At 40.0% G+C, this 26,135-nt stretch overlaps 1 protein-coding gene across 3 annotated transcripts in view; it reads left to right on the forward strand.

Annotated features, from left to right (window-relative positions):
- Window positions 1-26,135, forward strand: part of SLC12A1 (solute carrier family 12 member 1) — a 78,435-nt gene that overhangs the window by 10,236 nt on the left and 42,064 nt on the right. Inside the window, exons 3-14 of one of the 3 annotated variants that reach the window (XM_074366075.1) lie at window positions 1,569-1,703; window positions 1,855-1,930; window positions 6,871-6,966; window positions 9,973-10,112; window positions 11,181-11,291; window positions 13,214-13,325; window positions 14,890-15,017; window positions 20,034-20,118; window positions 22,216-22,367; window positions 23,467-23,574; window positions 23,896-24,019; window positions 25,830-25,931. In XM_074366075.1, coding sequence (XP_074222176.1) covers window positions 1,569-1,703; window positions 1,855-1,930; window positions 6,871-6,966; window positions 9,973-10,112; window positions 11,181-11,291; window positions 13,214-13,325; window positions 14,890-15,017; window positions 20,034-20,118; window positions 22,216-22,367; window positions 23,467-23,574; window positions 23,896-24,019; window positions 25,830-25,931 — 1,369 coding nt within the window. Of the gene's footprint in view, window positions 1-1,568; window positions 1,704-1,854; window positions 1,931-6,870; window positions 6,967-7,505; window positions 7,602-8,134; window positions 8,231-9,972; window positions 10,113-11,180; window positions 11,292-13,213; window positions 13,326-14,889; window positions 15,018-20,033; window positions 20,119-22,215; window positions 22,368-23,466; window positions 23,575-23,895; window positions 24,020-25,829; window positions 25,932-26,135 lie in introns of all 3 variants that reach the window. The other 2 variants (XM_074366074.1, XM_074366072.1) reach the window with 2 other exon arrangements.

Below are 26,135 nucleotides of genomic sequence, written 5' to 3' on the forward strand. Positions count from 1 at the left end.
ACCCACACCACCATCTTCCTCCAATGCAGTTATCACACAAGAACTCTTACCACACAGTATTATATTGGTTATCTAAGTGCCACACTAGTATCATGAAAAAAGTCTTTTGGAAGAATAAAATTAGGAGAAATCCTTACTTGGAAGACTTGCTGGAAAAAGGAAACAAGAAGTCAAAGTCACTTGGAGTAAATAGCTCGGAGCAGGGTCATCTTACAGTGGGTATGCTAACGGTACACCAAAGCCCAAAGAAGCAAGGACCCTTGAGCGTGGCAGGAGCAAGGACTGCAATTGTCCCCAAATAAAATCCTTATAATAAATACTGAATATTTACGTCATGCCTATCTCATTTTAGAAGGGAAGAAAATGCCTTTGTCCAAGACCTCTTTGCTAGTGATGCCAGAACACATCATCCTAGGTGTAAACCAACTTAGACCACTTAAGCAAGATAAAGTTGTTCTTTTAACAAATGATAATCAAGTGCTGAATCTAAGACTCCCCCACAGGTTTCAAAATCCTTACTAGAGAAGATTGCTTTGGGGGAGCTCAGTGGGGTATAATCTAACCATTAGTGAGTGAGTCAAGTAGGTGCTAGATAGGCTAAATCAAGTGGGTGCATCTGAAATTACTCAGTCAAACTTAAAAGAAAAACTAGAGAGTTGTTCTTAACTTGAGAGCAACATAGGGATTTCCTTCCCCGTTAAATTCAGGGACTATCTTACTGACAGGAGGAAGATCTTTTTCAAAAGTAGGTAACACAGGGAAAAAAAAAAAAAAAACTAAACAAAGGTTTTGACCTTTTTTTATAGTACTTACTTCTTATTTCTACTCAGCTTATCTTTCTAGTAGTCAGTGGGGAGAATTCTTACCTCCTGAGCAATACTGCGACACAGCCAGCAATTCTCAGGCAAAGGCATGTCAAATCTGAAAGAAACTTCCCCTCCATACAGTGCATTTACAGCTTTTAAGACTACTTTAAGCCTTTTTTCTTATTTTAAAGAAAACACTTCTATGTATTCTTTTATTGAACCTTCTTAAAGATACTCTGACATGAGTAAAGAAGTTTTATTATCATTATTTTAGACAGTAAAATGAAGCCCAGGGAGGTTAATGGAAAGAAAGGCAAACACTGACTTAGTGAGGAAGGTTAACTTTCTGGCCCTCTTACCTTGCCTTCTGAAAAGACCGTCATTCACTCTTGATAAGCATCTTCCCTACCTTGGGTCCCTTCTTCTCTCTTTTGATCTTTTGCTGTTCGCAGTTTATCCAGATCCGATCATTTTCCCCTCAAGTAATAGTCTCACCAGTAGAAGAACTGCCCAGCTTCCTGGACCGTCGTCCTCGCAGTCTTAGTTGTACCTAAAATCACCCACAAAACGAACATATCAGCTCCTGGGGCAAAAAAAAAAAAAAAAAAAAAAAAAATCTTATTAAAATGACTAGACTGTTTCCTTTTTTTTCTTTTTTCTTTTGTCATGAGTTTTATGGCAACTGTTTCAATTTGCCTTTGGAACTTTTATGAAACCGTGTGTTGACCAAATACCATGTTTTTGCTATCTATAAAAATGCAGAATGTAGCAGTGGCTCCAGGTTCAGCTGACTTGGTTGCTAACGGTGATGGGATCCCTGGAGATGAACAAGCTGAAAACAAGGAAGAAGATGATCAAGCCGGTGGTGTGAAGTTTGGATGGGTGAAAGGTGTGCTGGTGAGAAAGCTCCTATGTTTACAAATGAAAACTGTTCAATGTCCTAGTGGACTAAGTGTTAACAAGGCCCGAACAGCGGAGTTTCAGAGATGGCTGGGTTTTGCCCCATGGTCCCCTCTCACATCCCTTTCCGTGCTCCTTCAACCCACAGGTGAGATGCATGCTGAATATTTGGGGTGTCATGCTCTTCATCCGCCTCTCCTGGATTGTTGGAGAAGCTGGAATCGGTAAGCAATTTTTCCCTTCTACATCGTTTTTGATGTAAATTAAAAACCCAATAAGCAACTTGTTTTCACTATCAATGCTGAATGTGAGATGAAGGTCACAGAATTAATCTGCACTTGGGCTCTTTTACTTTGCCTCTTTGACAATGTTTGTCAGAGAGGAAAGGTGAAGCATTAATTCCCGGGAGACTGGAATTTTCCAGCTTGCCAACCAGATGAATGCTCAAGGAAATATTTCTATCTTTTCATAGAATTTTAGGTGTGCAGGTATACAGAGATACATTCATTATAAATAATAGTATTCATATTTTGGGACATATTGACATTTATCAGAGTATCCCCTTTATGATTATTGGCAAAACTTCACTAAACAAAAATAACTTGTGGGAAAACTGGTAAAAATGTGACCTGACTAATAAAAATGCTGAATTGTTGAACATTTTCCAAAGAAAATAATTGTGTTACTCTCAGGTACAGGCAGTAAGAAAACAAAGGTTAATAATGTATTGCCAGATAGAAGCTTAAAAAGATAGATAAAATGACTAAGATAATGTATATAACGATTGCTAATTTTTCCAAGTGGAAAATAATGATGTTGAAATTATTTTTATTATAATACCTGATTGATTTGATAATAATAATTTGGTTTAAAGATTATATTCCATTTAGAGTATTATTTCCTGTGGCAAAAATTTTTAATTGAGAGTATAGGAGTAAAATTTATATGAAAATTTATTTGAATTTTATCAAAGTTTTTGACTTAATATAATAAAAATTCATGATGTTCTATTGTATATATGGAAAATATATTATATATGGAAAATACATTATAATATGATAAAAATTAATTATGTTCTACTCTACATATGGAAAATACGTTCTACTTTATATGTGGAAAATATACATGGAAATTAATGATGCTCTACTCTATATGTGGAAAATATTCACCTTGAGGAGCACACCTATAAATCATTAGTATCTGGCTGAGGGTCTAGCTCAGTGGTCAAGTGTGTGCTTAGCATGCACGAAGTCCTGGGTTCAATCCCCAGTACCTCCATTAAAAATAAATAAACCTAATTCCCCCCCAAAAACAACAAAAAAAAAACCCAGCAACAATAGAAACAAATTTTAAAAATAGCTAATCAAAGAGCTATTAAAAAAAATCATTAGTATCAAGAACATAGAAGTTTAGACCTGCTTTCAGATTCTACTCCAAAATGTGTCTCAATTCACATTTTATTAAAAGGTACTTACTTGGTCATTATTTATTGCCTTAGCTCCTCAGAACACATTCAGAATCACCAGAAGCCTAACACAAAAAACAAAGAGCTGGAACCATTTCCCATAGTTTTTCCATGTTGCATGTTTGGCAACTGCTGGGTTCCTGACAAAGGGCTGCTTGCTGGCTTTATGATGCATAGCAAATGAACACTTACAGCCTCAGGGTCTACAATAAGTATATGCTGCTCCATGGAAAATCTGCTTCTTAATATTGCCAAGTTGTTGCTCCAGGGTTTCATGCAAAATTAGTTTTTTAAGGGCAGTTTAGTAACTTATTGAGATCATCAGGAAACATTACTTTGTTTGGAGGTGTGAGTGCAGCCCAGGGCAAGAGTAATTCTTTTTAATGCAACTTATTTAAAATCCATATGTTTGGGCAATAATCTGAACTTTAATCAGATCTTACATTACTCTTCACAGTCAACCCAGTTGCATGTTTACTGCAAAATTACAGAATATGAAGAATCCTATCTCCTGCTCAACTGTTTATTACACTTCCAGACATCAGCATAGTTTTAATAAGGACCTTTTATTTAAGTAGTCAAATCCAACTTTAGAAGAGGGTAGGGTTCTACCTAAATGGGTGTCCAGTGGGTTTTCCTTCAAATGGAAGTGTTTTACTTTTTTAATCTGAGAAAATAGACTTTAGTGAGTAGTAGAAACTTATTATCTATCACCCTTACTCAGTTTTACTGGCCTTGCTAGGAACATAAAGCTAAATGAGTTGATTAAGTCTGTGTCTGGGGCCCATTCAGGTTCCCTTTATTGGGAAAGAAAATAAGCAAATACAAGCAGTTCCTTCTTGCTTTGGGGGCAGTTGGAGGAAGAAACCTGAATACGCTTTCAAGCCAGACCCTGGGAACAAAGCCAGAAGGAAGCTGGAGCCAGAAGTAATGGTAGCTACAGCCCTAGGGTAACCGTTCAGAGGTTACGAGTTTTGGCTGCCTTGTCCCCCAAAGCATATGGTAGAATGAGCTGATAATGCCTTCTAGTTGTTCTCTGTCTTGAAGGCCTTGGCTGGAGCATGATGGTATCCAATAAACTTAACCATCAGACAAGGAAGAAGGGTGTGAAAAGCAGGTGTGACCTGAAGCAAGTCATTTCTATTCTGTGCATTTCACTTTCTCATCTGAAAATTAGGGAGATGGATTAATTGTTTCTCAATAAACGCTTTGAAGATAAAGCTAAAGAACCTTGCGGAACAGGCAAACACAAATTGAGACCGGCTAAGGGTAGCTCAATAATCTTCGGACAGTGAGGTGCATACTAATTACCTGGGAAGTTAGTTACAAAACTGTAGAACCCTGGGATTCACTTCGAAAGATCCAAACTCAGTAGGTCTGGGCACATTTAATCAGCTCCCGAGGCATTCCCTGAAGCAGGTGGTTCAGGGCCCCAGTTTGAGAAAACTATAAACTGAATGTCTTCTAAGCTGCCTTTTTACCCTGGGGTTTGATGTCTGATTGTGAGAGAGAAGCAAATCCCTTGCTGTTTAAATGTATACAGGATTGTTTCAGGATTTTGTATGGTTTATAGAAATACATACAATGCAAAAGGATAAATTAAGAATTGTTGGGGAAAGAAAGGCAAAAGAAATACAAGGGTAGGGAAATAATAAAAAAGTAGGTTTAAGGTCATGAAGTACAAACTAGATGGTTTTATACAGTTGTTGGAGTGAGCTAAATATTTGACATTAAACTTCCTCAAAGTCAAGAGTTAAAACAATGTGCACTAAGTAAATAAAATGAAAAGAAGCCAGCTTTAGTGGCACACAGACCTGAACCACATAGTGATGCTCACAGGATCCCTGCAAAAGATAAGAAGAATTTAGTGTAACTATTTCTTACAACACCAAACTTTTAAGAGCCTGTAGGGGCCAAACAAATATAGCCCACGTTTGTATCTCATGCCCACGGTTAGCCTCTTCCTACTGTACTTTAACCTGTAAAATAGTCTAAAAAATTCTGGTAGAGCCAAGGTATAACCGGCAGCATCGAAAGAACCAACGTCCCATACCTCGTTCCCATTTCTGTCCTTAACCTCCCTCCACTGCCCCTTCGTCTAGGGCTTGGCCAGAGAGATCATGGCCTCTCTGGAACTGCCCTTCTCATCATCCTTGGAACAAGAGAACCTACCACCAGCAACCAAACAGGCCTAGGCAAGAGCATTCTGGCTGGAGCCAGGGTGATTTCAGCGCCTGGGACCCTAAAAATTCTCCCTGAGTTTGATGTTGGCCTCCACTGAGGAGGGTATTAAAGGGGAGGAAAAATTGTTTTCCCTCCACTCATCTTAGGCTCATGGGCTAGGGCCCTGTGAATTAGACTGACGACATACAGATTAACAAGAGAAAAACAATCAGAAGTTTATTAACACATGCGTCATGCATACACATGGGAATCCTCTGCGATGAGTAATTCAAAGGGGGTGGGCTTATATAAGCTTCTTAACAAAAGAACAATGCATTTTTAGAAAAGTGACAAGACAAAGGAAAAGGGCTGAGTTTCTAGAGTGGCACATCGTGGGATGGCAAATATACGGGGGGAAAATGGAAGATAAGGGCTGGTTAGTAAAGTCTATTTGGATTTCTCTGGTATCATCTCCAGTCTCCATCCGATAACTGCCCCCAGTATAGAGGAAAGAGGAGGCACCTTTATAAATTTATGTCTTGCTTTTAGGCAAATAAGGGAGGTATCTCCTCCTTTTCAGTTGTCTTTAGCTCAAAATAATCCTTATGCAAATCTGGGGACAGCGTACTCTGCTACTCTTCAGTGTCCCCTGGCTGTGTATTTCCTGAACCTGAAAGCAGCCTTGCCTTCCTCTGAATTCTGGTCTACTTTCTCTCTCTCTTAATAAATGATTCTGCACTGTAAGATCCTTGAGGGCAGCTTTTATCATTTTTACTTTTCCTTGTATTTCTCGTACCACCTAACACAGCTGGATATACAGTCGACTTTTAATAAACAATAGCTGTTATGACTATTGTAGATATGAGCAAAAAGCAGTGGCAGTGATTATGTCCTGCGTTCGATGACCAATGCTGCTTTACACACACTCTGTCTTTACAGGTGGCCACTGCTCTCTCTACACAGAGCCGTTTTACACATGCATTCTTTATAATTTCATTGGCATTTTTGGCTCAGAAAATAAGTAACTTGCCAGAGCTCACAGAGCCAATAAGTGAATATAGCTTGATTTGATTCTTTCCACTTTACTCATCTGCCAGAGGAACAATTTTCTATACTGTACGTAATTTTCCACTCCTACACAATCAAATGTACATAAAAAGATAGTTCCCTGGAAGGATGAACATTTACTCTCTAGTAACAGTAACACCTTGAAATTGTAGAGAGCAATTATTATGTTTGTGGCTGTCTAGGACTTCATAAAAAAAATGGGGTTCACATTAAATTTTGACTAGTCGTAGCTGTTCGGTTTTGTGCAACTTTGCACTGCACATCTTAGCTCTTGAGTTTCCTGGATCTGTGCTGCTACAGTCAGAAATCTTCAAAGCTGAGCATGTACCCTGTGGTGATTTCCAGACCAACTTGTTAAACTCAAATGTGTTCCTCTGGTAACTACGCTTGACTTGCTGGCTCTTATGTAAACGATCTAATGGATTGTTCGACCATTTAATTGCCTTTATTTTTCCTCTCTCAACTGAGGTCTTGGTGTGATTATCATCGGCTTAGCCGTGACAGTGACTGGTATCACTGGTTTATCCACCTCTGCTATTGCCACAAATGGATATGTCAGAGGAGGTAATTAAACTTGGGACCCGCACGATCATTTGTAAGGTAAAGGCAGCACAGGCCCAAATAGTTCACCACTGACCTTTCTGGAGTGTTTTCAAAGGTAACCCAAGTTGGTTCTTTTTTTCCCCCTGCCGGGCAAGAGAGATGCAAGAAAAATGGAGAAGGATTTAACCTTCGTCAAACCCGCAACTTTCTCATTCAGGTTCCTCTCAAGCAAGAGAGAAGGTCAAATGTTATGTTTTCTCTTTTCGCAGCCAGGGTAGTTTCTGTCCCAGGACACCAGCGTAAGTCAACTTTTTTCCTTTCCAGAGCTGCATTTTAGGCTGTGTTTACTTTCGGAAACCATCCTTCATCATAATGAGCAGTTCTCCGACTTGATCTTTACGCCAGGCAGACCAGTTTCTCCTCAGCACACAGGAACTCCATGGGGGCCCAAGGCTTGGAGTGTGAAAACTTAAATTCAAAGCAGTATAGTTTTTACAGCAAATAGGGAATCGCAGGAGGAAAAGTAAAATGTACTATCTTCTATCTTTCATTGCTAACAGGTCTTGGAGTTCTCATAATTCTTCTTTCCACCATGGTAACTTCTATTACTGGGTTGTCAACTTCTGCAATAGCAACTAACGGGTTTGTTCGTGGAGGTAAAATTTCTAAGATATCTAAATGCTCTCATCACTTGCTACGGGTAGGCAAATTTTTTTTATATGCTTCATTTTGATGGGAACAAGAAAGTAGCCTGATGTTACTGAATCCTGACTAACTACTGGGATGAGCTGGATGCAGAAGGAAACATAAGGTATTGTGAGTACAGTCCTGGTCAACTCTGGCAGCTGTGGTCTCTTTTCTAATGATTCTCTCTGGCACATTGCAGGTCCTGGTTTCCAGATGCTCAAATTCCTTGGGTAAATGTTTTATTTTTTCAGTCTGGTGCACACCCCTTGCTGGCTTTTCTTGGAAAACGATTCCTCGACATGGCTTCAGTGTTAAAGTTTAGTACATTTCAGGTGCTTCGTAGACCTTCCTAGACCTAGATGGAGTGAGATCTTTTAGAACATTTCAGGTTTTTCATGGGGAGACTGATCCTTCCTTGACAAGATTCAGGCTGTGACCTCCTGAAGTCGTGGTGTCTTCTTGAAGGACTGGAGCCAAACACCTGTCTTGGGGGATTTTTCAGGTCTCGGAGTCATCATCATTGGCCTGAGTGTGGTAGTGACAACACTCACAGGTATTTCTATGTCTGCTATTTGCACAAATGGAGTAGTAAGAGGAGGTAAGCCAATTCATTTACTTGTGACTACAAGCTTTGGTTATAGAGTGATGTCTAGAGTTAGTTTAATGTTAGAAGTAAAATTTGCGTGTTGAGAATTAGCCCCCAAAGCCTTAAAACAGAACAAAATAATCCAACAGTTAAACAGCAAGTTGAAAGTTTCTTTTCAACCAAAGTTAAGAGATCATCAGAAAAGACTTTTTTGCCTATTTCTTGTGATTAAACATGTTTATAAAGTAAAGAATGACCAGGTGTCTAGAAAGAAAGCAGAGTATTACAGTAAAAAATATGGTTTCTTTGTGCCTTGGACGAGCCCACTGGCTCTCTCCCAGGTCCCCTCAGAAGGGTCTCCTCCAGCATCCCAGCTGACACCCCACTCAGGGAACCCTCAGAGTTCACCCCAATACCATACTCCTAATGGCCAAAAGCATGAGGAGAGTCTTAAAAAGAAAATAAAAACAAACAAATAAAGCAAAGAGTTCCTTTCAAATTACCCAGGAACAAACAGGCCTTAGCAGAAAAGGAGCAGGCAGTTTATCACTGTTCTAACTTGCTTTCTTCCCCTTCCCATTCTGTTTTGGCTCCTTGGGTCTCTACTTGGGAATTCTACCCAGGTCTCCCTAGCATAGGCCTGATAAAACACCATCCTACCCACAACACAGCTCCTCTCACAATTGCTGCCTCTCTCTCATCTTGACCAAGCCTAGTAACTGGCTGCTAATTTATTTAATGTAATCAGGACAAAGGATGTAATGGGGATTTGCCCCCACAAAGACAAGTTTACATTTTTAGAGAGGGTTCTGTCCCCTTAACCCAAAGGAGTTACTAGAGTGGAGGTAATCGTGAAACTCTTTTCAGTGAAAGATTGTTTTGGTTGTAGGTAGGGGTGTTCAGTGTCATTCCCCTACCAGTTCTGTCCATGTCTAAGGCTAGTCAGTAGAGGAAGTCATTAACTCACTACGGTCTGTGACAGCACCTAGCTATCTAGACATCTAGTCATTGTTACCTTCAGTAACCTGCTCTCAGCTCTCCCTGGGCAGTTGACCGTTCTGGCTCAGCCCTTCCTGTGCACAGACGTACACAGCCATGTGTAAAACTACCTTTTCAAGGTCTGAGGGAGGAGCAAAGATCCCAAGCCCTCCCTACCTGTCTTCCCATTTGCCGCCCCATACGCATGTGGGTATCTGGCAATAACCATGCTTCTTGAGCTAAAACTATAAAAACCAAGTCTGATTTATAGAGTGGATAATACATAGCACTATACAGGTGCCTTTTTTATGTAGTAAATATGGACCAGAAATTATACCAGAAAAGAAGTGAGGATGACAATGATAAACTTTACCCACTTCGTTTTCTGCCCAGGCCTGCCTATTCCTGGAAATGTGGGCTATGAAATTTTACTTCAGTTACATTATTGATTTGAATCCTCCAATGAAGTTTTTCAAAAGATAAAAAAATTGGGGCCATAAAGTTTGCTGTACTCTAATCTGTAGCATTTGTGTATTATATATGTCAATGAATTATTTAGTCAAGATAGTTCTATTGTAGATTATATATAGTATACAAAGGAGGGCTAAGTTATTCATTAAGGTGCCACAAGATTTCTCAAATTGTTAGGATTTATACAATTTTTTATTAGGATAGATGGTATTTTAAATGTTCTCAGACATTAAGAATTATTTGGTTATATAAAGTCAGTCCCCTAGCAGCTCCTCAGTGTGAAGCATGTTCGTTTCTTGTTCCAGGTGGGGCCTACTACCTTATTTCCAGAAGCTTAGGGCCGGAGTTTGGTGGGTCTATAGGCTTGATCTTTGCTTTCGCCAATGCAGTGGCTGTTGCTATGTACGTGGTGGGATTTGCTGAGACTGTGGTCGATCTTCTTAAGGTAATTAAAAGTTTCTTGTTTCTTCAGCTGAGCAAGATAATTTGGTTTAATTTGCCTTTTCAGGGCACTAGGGGATATCATTATGGCAAGATGAGAGGAAGTGGATTTATTCTGCAGAAGGTGGGAGTTGAATATAGTTGAAGGAGCCCTAGGTTTCACATCAGAACTGGCTCAGACACTTAGCAGCTGAGGGATTTTGGACCAGTCCCTCTGTTCATCTGAACCTTGTTATTCAAATCTATAGTATGGGTTAATAATATTGTTCTATGTACTTTACAGAAACGTGGTACAGATCGAATGAAATAATGTACATGAAATACAGTGTAAAATATGACAGGAAAGACAAATAATGGGTATTATTATCAGCAGCAATATTACTATTATGGGTACAGATTTCCAAAGGGAAAGAAAGTTCAAACATTAGAATAACTCACTGCAGGAAACTAGGCATTTTTCAGTTTAGGTGCCCCGTCTGGATGATATACAGGTGAGCACATTACTTAGCTAGTACAGGAGCCAACTTCTAGTCCTCCTTTCATGGTAGTGACAGCATACACTGAATTCAATTGGTAACAGTACCTCCATTCAAAAATTAGATGGATAAAGGAGTGGAGCACATAGTTCATAGACTGCTCTTTGATTGAATAGCATTTATTTTCTGATATTCACATTGGAAAGCACTCACTTTTATTCCTCTAGGATCCCTTTTGACACACAAAGATAACTAGTCACTCTTCTGAAATAAAACATGGCATGTGTATGTACGTGTACTTCTACTTAGTGCTGCGATAGCTTCAAAAGCTGTAACTGAAATTAATCTCTAAAGTTTCCAACTCCTAACCTTGGCTATCGAAGGCCTATTATCACAGGGAAAAAATAATGTTAGATTCTTCATCTTTTCAAATTTATGAGCACTTTATCTTTCTATTATCCTGTGTAGCCCCAGACATTAGTGCATAATATCTCCTCTCCTTACTGCTAAATGCTACAATAAGACATACAAGGCAAAAAAAAAAAAAAAAAAAGCTAGATCTCTAACCATTTTAATGATTTTTTTTTTCATTCCAGGAGAGTGATTCAATGATGGTGGATCCAACCAACGACATCCGGATAATAGGCTCTATCACAGTGGTGATTCTTTTAGGAATTTCAGTAGCTGGAATGGAATGGGAAGCAAAGGTGAATTTCTCAGAATGATGTTATCAACGACTGCTGGTCAGGTTACTGAGCAAATGGCAGGAGTAGAAGGAACTCTATATTCAAAAAGAATTGCTATTATTACTTTGTATGGTTAAAGAAGCCAGGTTAGTGCTCGGTGGGACACCAAGCCCTCCAAGCACAAAGTCCAGGCAGTCATAACTCATAGCTCAGGTGATCAGGCCTGTGCTTTGTCCTTCTTTACGCTATAGTCACAGGGACACAGCCAGGAAGACTGCTGCCATCTTCACGCACAGACCCTGTATGACCACAGCAATAATACATGCTGGAAGCCTGCATCTTTTAATCGCATGCCTGGTATCCCCTTCCAAGCTGGCTATGAGTGCTGAAGCCCACAAAAAGTGGCAAGTGTGTTGGGAGGAGATAACAGAGGCAGAAACTATCATTCTTCTCTGAAACCCAGTACTTCAGCAGCAAACGCAAGGGCATCCGAGAGCCTGTAGAGAGTAGTGTCTGGATTTAACTATTAGTAAGCCAGTTAGTAAATTTCTCAGTGATGCGGAGCATGTCTTCTGCTTGCTCTGCAACTCTGTGCAGTCACTAGTTCAGCTGAAACTCCTATGTTCCTATGTGCCAGGAGGTACAGTCACTAGACCACAGGTGGTCACCAGAAATGGAAAGATGGCCAAAGCCTGCCACGTACATATGGCAATGGGAAACATTCCTACGTGGCATTCACACATTAAACAAAAATTGACCAAGTGCTTAGCGTGTCCTGGGCATTCTGCTGGGCACTGGATATTCAGTTGTGACCCACACAGGCACAATCCCTGCCATACTTGAGCATATGGTCTCTGGGGAGATGAGTAATAAACAAATAGATAAACAAGTAAATATAGAATGGTAAATTGTGAAAGTGCTATTAAGGAAATAAACAGGGCACTGAGACAGAATATAACAGGGGAAACATAAGTTACATTATTCCCTGAGGGAGGCAATATAGTTTCATGACAGTACAGGGTAGAATTTAAAGCTCCAGCTCTGTGGTTAGAGTGCCTGCACTTGAATCTGGTTTATGTCTATATGTCCCTTAGTAAATTACTTAACCTCTCTGTGCCTCAATCTCTTTATCTTTAAAATGATGATAGCAGAATTATCTACTTCATGTAGTTGCTGGCGGTATTATTTACCTGAAAGAATATCGGTAAAGTTAAATCTGCATCTGTTATATTGTAAGCCCTTTGTGAACATCAGCTGTTACCGTTTAGATTCAATGGTCAAGGAAGGCCTCTCTGAGGAGGTAACTAATATATAACAGATGAGAAAAAGAAATAGCTTTACGAAGGGCAGAGACAAGTGTGTTTCTGGCAGAAGGAATAGCATATGGGAATGCCAAACAAGTGAACACCTTGAAATGCCAGAGGGAATAAAGAAAGGTGATTTGACTGGTCAGCCTTGCAGATGGCTTGTGCTGGGCACACACTGGTGTGGTACCCAACATCAGGCGCACTAGGCATCATGGGAATTCTCTGAATCGCTTTGTGTTCTCATACTCCTTCTGCATTTAGTACTGGGAAGGGGAGGAATCCACAGGAGCTCTGCCTAGGAAAGAAATCAGTTCTATCAGTGTTAAATCATTTGGCTCCATTTATATTCCTAAGGTCACTGCAGTAAGTTACCCACTTAGTACTTGGAATGCTCTTGAATGTCACCTTCCAGTGCCCAAGGGCAAGCACCCATTGAAAATATAACATCTACACTCAGGGCAAATAAGGCTTATTAAGATGGCCATTTCATAAGGACACACTTATTACCTAGATGGTAGAGTCTTAACTGGAATTATCAGATAGGGTCTTTCTTCAGTGGGCACTTAAAACTTTTACAATTATGTAAAACGTCGTTAAATAAATCTAATTTGCCCTCTTGTTACTGTATCATTCCAGGCTCAAGTGATTCTTCTGATCATTCTTCTCATTGCTATTGCAAACTTCTTCATTGGAACCGTCATTCCATCCAACAATGAGAAAAGATCCAGAGGTTTCTTTAATTACCAAGGTATATATGACAAATAACTTCCTTTGCAATAAACAGCTCTCCCTTGCCCACCCCCATCCCCATCCCCATCCCCATCCCCATGACCCCTACCCCAGCCACTGGAATCCCAGTGTGATCCAGAGAAGAGTGTGGGGTTGGAGTCAGGAGAGCCTGAGACAGACTCATCTACTGCTTACCAGCTGGACAGGTAGCCTAACATGATTGGGTCTCAGGTTCTCCTACCAAGGGGGAGGCGATAATAGTAACCTCCTCAGGGGACTTTGAAAGCGAGTAAGATAGCAAATGTTAAAGTGCTTTGAAAACCTTTAAGTGCTGACATATTGCAGACTCTGTCAAATAGTAAAAGTAGAGTGCACGTGCAAGAAAGAGAACATAGCTCAGACAATGTGTCCAACCACTGAGAGCGCCAAAGTCAAACATACTCATTTTTAATTCCTGATAAACTTTTTTGTCCCTTGCTTTCATATAGCATTACCTAACTGAGCATCACTGTCAGGTTTTTAACCATAAAAGATTGTAGGAGCTATTAATACAGCATCCTGTGATAACGGCATGGCGCTGGGCTTGAAATTGAACTTCTCTCTTCTGTTCTACTCCACCCATCCACCCTTTCCTACCTTCCTACTCAGCTTACTCTAGAATCCATTGCTGAGGGCTTTTTTATATTTGCCTTCATTATTTTACTCAGTTGTCAGTATGTTTCCTTTTTACATCACATCACTTCTTTCCTCCTGGTTCTTTCTCTTTGTAAAGATTGTCTTGTTTGCTTTGCAAGTTGCCATCCTCTCTCTTTTGATTCTTTTCCCATCTTCCAGCTCCTGCTGTAATCTTTATGATGTTTTAAATTTTCTTTCCTTATTTTTGCATCACCCTAGATTCTTTGGTTCACACTTTTCTTCCTTCCTTTTCCTTTTTGTTTTTCTTCTAGATTTTTTTCCCCTTAAGTAATTTGGTGACAACCTGTGGGATATTATTATTTTATGACCAAAGCTCCTCACTCTATAGTCTCCCATACATGAGAATTTGGTGTAAGAGTCTAAGATCCAGTCTCTACAAACGAGGCGCAGGAAGGCTAGAACATCAGTAGCAATACTGCAAGAGAGCCTCACCCACATGTTTCTCCTACAATTTAAAAAAAAAAAAGGCTAGAAAAGCAGTGTGTCGACTAACATGTGCATGCATGTGAGAATGTAGTTGTATGTGTGTAGGGCAATGTTGTGTGGGATATTTGTGAGTGTGCCAGTATGGTCATGAGAGAATTTTCCATTTCCTTCTTTCTTAGTCTTCTAGATCCAGAGATTTCAGATAGCCTTAGTCTGTGTGTGTGTGTGAAAATTACTGATTTTTCAGAACATGCCCTAGAGATCTGAAAGCCTGTGGCAAGTATCTTGACTCCTGGCAAATATTAACATGAGGTTCTTCAGGAGCACACCAACATCTTCAAGCTCATCCCATCTAGATTACAGATCACGTCTGCATCCAGGGCTATAGAAGCCGAAAGTAACTTTACCTCTTACCTGTGAGGAACGTCTCCATAATAATTTCCTCATTATTTGTGTTGCAGCGTCAATATTTGCAGAAAACTTTGGGCCACACTTCACAAAAGGCGAAGGCTTCTTCTCTGTCTTTGCCATTTTTTTCCCAGCAGCAACTGGGATTCTCGCTGGTGCCAACATCTCAGGAGATTTGGAGGTATGTCATTTCCTCTGCTTTGTAATTCTGGGAGGTAATGGTGCAGTTGGGCAGGACGAGGAGCTATAGATATCAACAGTGACCGTGTTTCTCTACAGATTTCAAAAATGTAAGATTCTGCAAGGTTTCCTAGGTATTTAAAAGCTCTCTCTTTTAATGACAAATGTCACCGCCAAGCTGTCCTATCCCAGACAGTTAATACAAAAGTCTTATTCAGTGATACCGGAAGGGCAGAGTATATCGACTGTGCCGTATTTCCAACAAAATGAACATAGTTCAGCGAAAAAAATATCAGAACCACTCTTTCTTTTTTAAACACTTAATGAACAAGAACATGGCATATTCAGGAAAAAAGCAAAAACAAATCACTTTATCACTGAATACTTATGTCATTAAATTCAGAGATACATTCACTCATTTAATAGGTATTTATTTATTTAGCACTCCACTCATAATATTCTTTGCTAAGCACTGTAAGGAGTATTATATTAGTTAGGATATTAGTTTGAATGTTTTGTAAAAAGCCAGTAACTGTGACCTAAACAAGACAGAAGTTTGTTTTTCTAGTGCATAAAAATTCAAGGCCATAGGCCATCTGCTGGAATAAGAAAGGACTGCTCCAAAAGGTAGCCCAGAAATGCAGGTGACCTCTCTTGTATCACCATTCCCTTGGGGTTTGCCCTCATCTGCCAGGTCCGAGATGACTGAACACTTCCAAGGTCACATTCCAGACCACAGGAAGGGGAATAAGGAGGTAGAGGGCAGGCAGTCCCTGGACCTTGCATGTGTCACTTCTGTTGACATTCCATTGACCAGAATTTGGTCTCTGTAACCTTGCCTAGTAACAAAGAAGACTGGGAAATACAATCTCCAGCTGGACAGCCATGTGCCCAGATAAAATTTTAAAGGGTTCTAGTATTAAAAGGAGGAAGGTGAGAATGGAAATGAGAGGACAATAAACAGTCTCTACCATACACGAAGAAAAGCAGAAGACGCCGGTTTTACCTCAATAAATTTATAATCATCTTTGGAAGACAAGAAATATTTTCAAGAGTCATTGGGAGATATGTATAAATGAAAGCCGTGTGCATTGCCCGAGTGGATTATGAAAAAAAAATAATGAAGAAATAATTACGTTTCTCTCAAGGAAGTAACTTTTGAGCACGAACTTAAGGCAAAGGCTGGATACTGACAACTGGTCAGGAAATGTAAGGGTATTCCAGGCAGAGAAGACAAAACAACAGACAGACATGGGAAAATGGTGAGAACAGTAAGGAGTCTCTCACGGTTCAACTGGAGAAACCCTGACAGGCTGGGTAACTTTGTAATGTAAGGCGAAGGGCTATTGGAGGGACCTGAGCAAGAAATGCTTGCCCTAAAATATAACCACAAGAAAGTGCCTTTGCATAAAAATTTGCCTTTGGTTTTGTTCATTGCTGTGTCCTTGGAGCTAGCAAAGCTTCAATAAATATTTATTGAGTGAATGAATAAACGCATTTAGATTTGTTACATTAAGGACTACAGTGCCATGGCCAAGTCTTGAGGAGAGCTATGGCATAAAAAAAAAGAGTATGCCGAGGCGCAGAAAAATTAAGTAACTTGTTACAAATGATTCAAGTAGTAAGTAGTACTGCTTAATAGAATTTAGCTACGGACGTTGAGCTTCTGGTTTTTCAGATTTGGAAAAGTATCAGAGGTAACTGATTTAAATTTCTGTAAACTGTAAGACCACATTTAAATTAAAGCATATTGTGCTTTCTTTAGACTCCCTAGAAACAAGTTTCTATTATTAGATGTCTAGCAGTCAGTTCAGCTCAGCCAACACTTGTTATATTATACCAGGCACCAGAGAAGCAAACAAGAGCTTGATCCTTCTCTCAAAGAGCTCCTGGTCTAAGAGAGAGACAGACTAACTCTGTAGGAGTCATAAGAAGCAAGAACAGAATCATGTCTATGGGAAAGATGAAACAGTAATTGCCTGTCCCCAAAGAAGTAAGGGAAATCTCTCAGAGGAGGGGACACTCAAGCCAGATTTGAAGGGATGAATAGGAGTTCATCAACAGGATAAAGAAGGGAGGGACATTTGGAACAGAAAACATGGACTGTAGAAAGGCTCAGAGAAAGACTCTGCTGTTGGAAATTATTTTATGTGTGGAGTTGGGTATGCAAGTAAAATCTTTTCATCAATATATTAAAAACATATTTGCAAAGGACTGTCTATGTGTCCTAGGCACTCTGGATATAAGCAAAGAACCAGAGGATATCCCGATCTAAAAAGGCAAGGCATAAAATTTCTTTCTTTGAAGATAAGTGCTAACTTGATTTAGGGTTGGTGTATCAGTAAACACTTTTATTTAATCTATCAATCTGTACTGAGAAATCTCTGATTTTGAGGTTACATATAAAGAAAATGAGTTTACATGTGAAGATGTCCTATCATGATTTTTAGGGCACATGTGATCATAGTATTGTTGTAAAAAAATGCATTCATTCTATTTAAAAATACTTTGGTGATTTTACAATTAAGCTCAACTTTTAACATATACACTCTTATATTCTGTTATATAGATAGAATTCAGAGATCTTTTAAACTGCAGACAATGGATTTTGGATATTATCCCACAATTAGCTAGAGATACTAAGAAATTTAGATCAAGAAGCACCATGACTAGGTACATGTTTTAAAGAGAGCTTGCTAGCAGCTTGTGAGGGATGGATTAGAGGGTTGGGGGTGACAGATAGGGAGACCAGAGGCAGAAAGATCATTTAGAGGATATCACAGTAGTCTGGACAAGAGATGACATGAGCCTGAATTAAAGCCATGGCAGGGAAGTGGATCAGAAGGGTCGGCTTTTGTTAGAGTTAGAAGAAGTGGAAGGGATGCTTTTTTACTATGATTTGCGGTAAGAAAACATTATACATCACAATCAAGGGCCCACATACAAAAATTTTCCCCACATAGTTCTTTACTTTAACACAAATGATGTCTTCTGATATTTTCACATTAGTTCTATACTACTGTGTTCTTTTAATGCTGGCTGCAACCTACTGAATTGATTCCATGGTGAATAGAAGCTCAGATTTGGCCAATGGGATTGAAATGGCAGAAGGACATCAGAGGGGATATGTCTAGTGGGTGGCTACATTCATGAGTCTGAAGCTCTGGAGAGGAGCCAGGCCAGGACTGGAAGCCATGGTATGGATGAGTTCATCCAGGTCTGGGCAAGAGGAAGGAGAGGATGGGATGAGATGCAGTTTCAGAGATGAAAGATCAGGATATGGTTGACACTCAGAAAGCAGCAATCTAATAGACTGCTTGTTCTCTGTCCTGAGACAAATGTATACTATTTCATGAAGAAAGGTGAAGGAAGGTGAGATTTGGGGTTACTGCTTGCGGGATGGAAATTAACATTTAGAGTGAAAACTAAGAATCTGTCTAAGTGCTGAGCCCTGTCCAGGGGAAATGTACCCAGAGAAGAAAACTTGAATATTGTGGCATCCTGATTTATTTCAGGTCAAGTGTGACCCTCATGTAAGTCCTCAATAAGAAAATTTAGAGCTTGTAGCAGATAGTTCTAAATAAAAACTAAGTTTTTGTGTTTTAGGTACAAGATTGCTATCCATCTTCATATCTCTTTTCCTTGTCTGTATTTCCTTTCTTCCCACTTGTATCAACTCTTCACGTTCCACTCAGATCCCAAGAAATCGTTAACCAATAAAATAAAATTTGCAACATACCATGAATGGAGATTGAGTGGGGTCCGTTTCAGCCACGATTGCCTTCTTCCTCCTTCTACGTGCTACTCAGTCGCACACACTCGCCACACTCTCTTTTGGAGCCAGCAGATTGGAATGAAGAGGCTGGTATGGCTGGATCCAAACAAATCCTGAGTGCAGATATTCCTACAAGAGTGGGGAGGAATGAACGATTAGAGAGTGGCTCCACAGGGCTGGCTTGCTCCCCTGTGCGGGCAGATCTGCTTGGTTTAGTTACCATTTCCAGCTCTCAGGCTGTCTTCATTCACCGTGAGTTGATTTTCCTGCTGGATTTGATCAGCAGATTTAAGTTAACAAAACAAAGCACAAAACTCAGACTGACAGCATTGATCACTCACCTGTATCCATGAGTCACATGTCCTCTGGTATGGGACTGATGCCTACTGAGATGGTGCTTTCCTCAGTTCAGTATTTATTGACTCCTACTATATGCCAGCACTGTCTTTTGTAAGCAATGAATACATTGCAATCTCTATTTAATAATCCCTGTTAGGTTGAATCCAATTATTTAGAAGTTATGCTGCTTGGAAATTGATTATGATATGATTTAGCCCCCAGAATAGGATATAAAATAGTATGTTATATATGGTGTGAGCTCAGCTCAGTGAATTTATATACATTTATGAGCAAGAGAAAAGCCCATTTTTTGGCAAAATCTTAAATTTGCCTCTTTCTTTATGCCTGGTTATGGAAATTAAATATCTCCCATTGCAGTTATTCCCAAACTAGATTCCAAGTGGAAATTTGAGGAATTGGAGAATTTAGCAGATCATCCTTTTTGCTCAGTCAAAAGTGATTTAAAAAAAAAAAAAGCAAGCTTAATCTAGAACAAAACAAATACACACACACAGATATCGTCAATGTGCCAGGTATGTTTGTATGCCCCCTCCCAATACTTTAAGGTCTGATATACCTACATGAAATTCACGGGAGCTAAAGGGGAGGGAGGGACATTAGTGAGTGAACTAGCTGGTCTACTTTTCTATAAAAACTCCATCTTGGACAGTTAGAGAGCTCTTCTTTTCAGTGCAAAGTTCTACTGATTCTTTATTCATCTAAACACCTTGTCTTCGTCTGAAAGGAACTGGAGCTCACTATTTCTCAATTTCTTCATTTTTTTCTGTAGAACTTGCTTCAGGAAGGGTAACCTAAAATTCTGAAAATACATGAATAATTCCAAGTGATGTCTGCTTCTTATTCCACTCTGTCTCCTCACTCCTCTACATTATTTTTTCAAAGGATCCCCAAGATGCCATCCCCAAAGGAACCATGTTGGCCATCTTCATCACCACTGTTGCCTACATAGGAGTTGCTATTTGTGTAGGTAAGTTGTGTGTCTCTGGTGTTGGGATGCCTGAATTACAGGGGGTCCAGTTGTTTTTCATGTCTAGAGGGCTTTCCATGGAACATAAGTAGACATTTTTTTTTTAATAGGCAACCATTTTAATTCCCTTCTTGGATGTTCTAGGGGTGTGAATGCAATTAAGCTGAACACAGATGTCTCCGAGTCAGGGATAGTGCAGAGGTAATCAGATTGCCATTCTACCTGAACACAAAAAGGATCCTGTTTTGCTACTCTGGGTGGTAATTTCACTGCCAAGGAAGCCACTACTTCCAGCATCCACCTCCCTTGCCCTTAGGAGGCAGGTGAGGAACAGAGTAAGAGAGAAGAAACACAAAACAAAAACAATGACAAAAGACTTAAGAAATTATGAAAGTTACAGAATTGATGACTCTGTCTCCTCCTTGCACTGCTGTCCCTACTTGGAAATGTCACTGTCACCAACTGGCAGGCAATCAGAACTACACCCAGCTGCCAGCAGTGTGGGCGGCCAGCCCCCACATTGCTCAGTGAGCAGAAAATATATGGATTTGCCTGCTGTTCTTAAGCTGACTTTTGTTCCACCTGCTGCCTGCAGCCACACCTCCGCCTGGTTGGGGGTCACCTCATGCTTATGCTGTTATTGGAGAGGAAGGAATGTGGAACATTCAAAGAAAACTTTTCTATGCACAGAGATACAGCTCCAGGCTAGACTCCTATGGAAGCCCAGATGGCCATTTAAGAACAGGCTGTCAGGGTACTTCTCAGGGCTATATAAAAGGGATTCCTGCACTGATTATTTTAAATGGCTTGTTCAGTGGGGAGGGTATAGCTCAGTGGTAGAGCACATACTTAGCATGCACGAGGTCCTGGGTTCAATCCCCAGTACCTCCATTAAAATAAATAAATAAACCTAATTACCACCCCTGCCCCCCCAAAAAACTAAAATAAATAAATACATAAATAAATAAATAAGTGGCTCATTCAGCTAGAAGATTCTATAATTTTTAAGTATTTCCTGGATTCAAAGAGTATGAATACTATGGCTAAAATTGGGCATCCCCATTGGTACCTGTCACTGGGACCTCTCTTAAAACAATCAGCAAGGAATGAGAACTCACACTGGCTGGAGATTGTAAAGCAAAATGAACAGTTTCACTGACTGACATTTAGTTTGTAAAGTATTTATCCTTCAGGTAGTTCAGAAAAGTTTATGTATATTTTACACCAACATTCATATCTTTCAATAATCCTATCAAATATATAATGGCAGAGATTACAGTTAGAAAACTTCATAAGAAAAGCCAGTGATTAAAAGATGTAGCAAGGATCTTTAAAAAGTTCATAACTCCATTTCTGGGACTCTATTCTAGAAAAAGACTTCAAATTACAGAGGAAAAAATTTATGCACAAAGACATTCATAGAATGTTTATAATAGAAAATAACAGAAATACCAAAATGTACAAAAATAATGAAATAAACTGAGATGAATGTTTGATAGAATATTATTTTACCATCAGTATTACTTAGGGAATCTTAGTATTTTATCCCAAGATATTTTCTGCATTATTTAAACAATTGAAATTATATATAAAGTAAGATTATAACTGTTTAAAAACTATGCAGAAATGTCATTCATAGAAAATGAAGGCTCGGTTCTTTAATTACTAGTAATCAATAATGTCATCCTTTGATTCTCTCACAGATGAGGAAATAAATTCTTCTATCTGAAAAACTCCCAATCAGTAGCACTAACCCAGAAATTTGAGTTGAATACATGTTATGTGCAAAGCACTGCTGAGTGCACTTCAGAAAGTAAGAGAGTGTCAACCCCAAGTGTCTCACAGAGGCAGGCAAAACGCTAGGACTTAAACTGCTCAAGTCAGTGGTAGTGGCAGCCTCTTAGAGACGGGTCGCTCCCAGGCCTCAGAGGATGGGAACTTGCAGGTACCATGTCAAAGGAAGAGCTGACAATGAAGACGGGATAGGCAAAGCACTTGTTCAAAGTCGAAGTCAGCTAAGCATATTTTCAGAAGAAAACCCTTAAGAAAGCAAGACCCTTCATATAAAGAAATGACAAGCCATGGCTGTTTTCCCAGGGGCCTGTGTGGTCCGAGATGCCACGGGAAGCATGAACGACACCATCATTTCCGCGATGAACTGCAGTGGTTCAGCAGCCTGCGGGCTAGGCTATGACTTCTCAAGATGCCGGCACGAACCATGTCAGTATGGGCTGATGAACAACTTCCAGGTTTGAACTTCAAAAAAATGATATGTGTTGCTATTGTTTTCATTTTTAGAACATGATATATAATGAAACTTCTGACTCTGCAACAGACTGGTTATTGACTGATTCGAATTCAGCAAGGAACAATTTACGTGGGACGGAAGGGAATCACACAGGCATTCAATATGTGGTTATACTCACCGTAGTGGGGCGAGAACAGGCAGTTGTAGGGATTGCATCACCAGGGAAAGATTACCGCCTGCCATATGTATCTTCCAATCGATTGTGCAGGATTTCCTGGTGGAGATATGGAGAGGCTTCAATTAGTTAGCACTTGGAATGCATTTCATGCATGGGCATCAGCTTAGGAACAGCCTCTGTGGTAGTCCTGGAGCGCTTGGAGGATCAAGCCAAGAGGGAAATTGTGAGTAGCAGTGGGGGGATGTAAGCGAGGGAGGAGGTAAAAGGGAAGCTGGAAAAACTGTAGCACTCGAAATATATTAATTTCTCTGAATGACTGGTGAGCAGAGGGAGAAGCAAATTTGTCGTGAAGGCTTTACTCATCTATTTTAACAACCACCAAAGAGAAATTAATTCAGCTGAAGTCATTATTCTAAAATATGACTTAAATTGATAGAATCTCATCATGTCTCAGATCCAAAATTGTGTTTAATGAGCACAGAAAAAGCAAAGGTTTGAAAAGCCTCTCTGTACAGGAAGAACAAGAAATGCTAATGCCTTTAAAAAGATTGGTAAACAGCTGGATCCCTCCCCAAACCTTATTAAAATACTACTTTCTCCTGGATAGAATTTCCCATCGTCTAAGAAACAGATGCCCACAAAAGACAGAGCGGGGGAATGTTGTCAAAATCCTTGAAATCATTTCACTGTTTATTCTTTCCAGTATCTTATATTATTTTTATAAACAACGAGAAGGCTATTTTCACTTTGAAAAAACAACTATTAACTCGAGAATGAAGCAGGGAAAAAAATGTCTTATTAGAAGCAATTAACTTAGAGATTCCAAATCACAGAGAGTGGAGAGGGAAGTATCTGAATAAAAATTTGGCTTAGATTTTTTTTTTCTTGTTGCTGTCTCCTTACTGGAACCTCTCTTCTCAAGGTCATGAGCATGGTGTCAGGGTTTGGCCCCCTCATCACTGCTGGCATCTTCTCCGCAACTCTCTCCTCGGCCCTGGCCTCCCTCGTCAGCGCACCCAAAGTCTTCCAGGTGACACAGGCGCAAGAGCGTAGCTTCTCCCTCCTGCTGTTTGCTGCTGAACGGGGATCAAGCTGAAATATCCATTCTCACCGGCAATCATTTTCCATCATTTTCCGAAACAGTTTAATGTTTGCATCTGGCTCAAATGCTATGTCTGCCACATAGTCAAGATCGATTCAAATAACATAAAGAATGACAAACTACAGTGTTAACTCGTGCCTCATGTTGTGTATTCCTTCATCTTTCCCCAGATCTTCTTGTTTGAATCACCCAGGGAAAATGACTGTGCATAGATATAAATGACGGATTTCTCCTCTTCCTTTCCACTAGGCTCTGTGCAAGGACAACATCTACAAAGCCCTGCAGTTCTTTGCAAAGGGATATGGGAAAAACAATGAACCCCTGAGAGGATACTTCCTCACTTTCGTTATAGCCATGGCGTTCATTCTTATTGGTTTGTAGTTTTCTTGTTCTTACTGAAAGCCAAAGAATTCTTCTGATTACTCATAGGGTTTTCCTTTGAGCTTGAGAAATTACCTGTTTTATGTTTAATACCCCATTTGGGAATGTTGAAGTGCGTCTAAGAAGGAAATGAGAAATCCCCGTGTGTAGAGGGCCTTTGAGGACTCGAGGCAGGCTTTGGACTTTAATCTCTTCTTTGAATCTGAATGTTGGAAATCCATCCAACCAAATGCAACTGAATCCTTCCTCCAATCTGCCCAATATTGTCTAATCCCACGGTCTCCTCCAGATGCCACCTGTCTTTACATCTCCTGGTCTGGCAGCTAGCAAGAGAGCTGAAGTGTCTGTTCTCAAAATGTGGTCTGTTGACCACCTGTGTCAGAATGAAAATCACCTGTGGGTTTGTTGAGGCGCAGACTTGCCAGGCCCAACGTCAGAGTTAGAATCAGAATCCTTGGTGATAAGGACTCTGTATTTTTACAAGTTCCTGAAATCCTTAGACCACTAAGGTTTGTGAGTCACTTACCTCAGCTCTTTCTCCTTAAGCAGAAATCTGGGCCCCTTCTCCCTAAGCAATATAGAAATAGCTGCACAATCTTAGAGAGGCACGTGCGTCAACGTTAGCCTGCACATTCCTCCCTCCTCACCAAGGTACAACCACTGCGGTGGAGCGTATGAGAGGAAAAAAGAAAAGACGAGGATGATGGTAACTGCACAGACGGGCCGAGCCCACAGTGGTGCGAAACAGTGAGGGCTCCTCCTCATCCCGTGAACCCAGGAAGTGACTATAATTCACGAATCTGCGTACGATTTCTACAAGGAAGAAGAGGGGAAGTCATGATTCTCTATAACTACACATAATTCCATTAGATTTTTAAAAAATTGAACAAAAAGTGATTATGTGTAGATAATGTTTCAATTATGTAATTTAAGCGTTAGGACTTCAAATTATTGTCCTAGATTGCATTTAAGTGATCAAACAGCCCAAAATTTTACAAGTTGTAGAAATCAGATAATATTCTTAAAAGTCACTCTCTCCGAACCTGTCGATCAGCTTCATGGCACCAGCTTGACAGCAGCTACTTTTGCCTACTTTCTTGCTGGCATCCCTGTTCTAGAGTCACAACCAGCTGCCATTTGCATCTGCATCACTGAGGTTGGTAGCTGTCTGACCTTCAGATAAACAAGCATGTCTCTAAATTATTTTTTATATCATACAGTAAACAACTCAGCTAGTCTTCAACCATACTGGACATTTAGCTACTGAGGTAAAACTCTTTTTTGGCAAACCTTGAGAAGTAGATCTCTCTAGAGTAGGAAAAAAGTGCAGATGACTAACAAGAGTTCGGAAAGGCACAGAGAGCAAGCTGGGTGCAGAGTCATATCCAGTGAGAGGGTTCTGGTGCACTGGCATTTAACCTGTCACCATGCAGAACCTTTTGATTGCATACAGAACCAGTAGAGAACCCTGGACTTGGTACCTCTGCAGCAGGCACAGGGGAGTTTGTCGTCTGCCTGGTCCCCACTCTACCCACTTCCAGTTGAATTTTTGTAGGTAGAGGTCTTAATTGTCTATTTTCTCACTGGTAAGTTTCCTTGTTTCTCACTTTATGGAAACCCTGGATAAAAATATATTTGGAAATTAGTGCAGCCCCAAAGAAAAATCACTAACTTCTTAAACTTTGACAGATGCTAGCTATGTTTTCAAGTTCCAAATAAAGGCAAGCTTCCAGGCTGTAACAGCTGTTCAGCCCCTGGTCTCATCACTCATATGTACACACTCAATTCTGCTTTGTTCACAGCGGAACTGAACACCATTGCTCCCATCATCTCCAACTTCTTCCTGGCCTCATATGCACTTATTAATTTCTCCTGCTTCCATGCCTCTTATGCCAAATCTCCAGGTAAGTTGACTTTTCAGAACTAAAATAAGCCTAAGCAAATACCTAGTTTGTCTCAATAAAATGAAGTAAGTCAGTGAAAAGTGCTCAATCTGTGTTTATATGTTTCCTTATATCCTAGTGGGCAGTGTAATTCGCTTTCTTTTGGTAGGTTGCGGGATGACTTCTGAAATAGAAAAAGAATCATCTGAGCAATGGCCTTTTTGA

Source organism: Camelus bactrianus, chromosome 6 (assembly GCF_048773025.1).
Source record: "Camelus bactrianus isolate YW-2024 breed Bactrian camel chromosome 6, ASM4877302v1, whole genome shotgun sequence".
Taxonomy (NCBI): Eukaryota; Metazoa; Chordata; class Mammalia; order Artiodactyla; family Camelidae; genus Camelus; species Camelus bactrianus.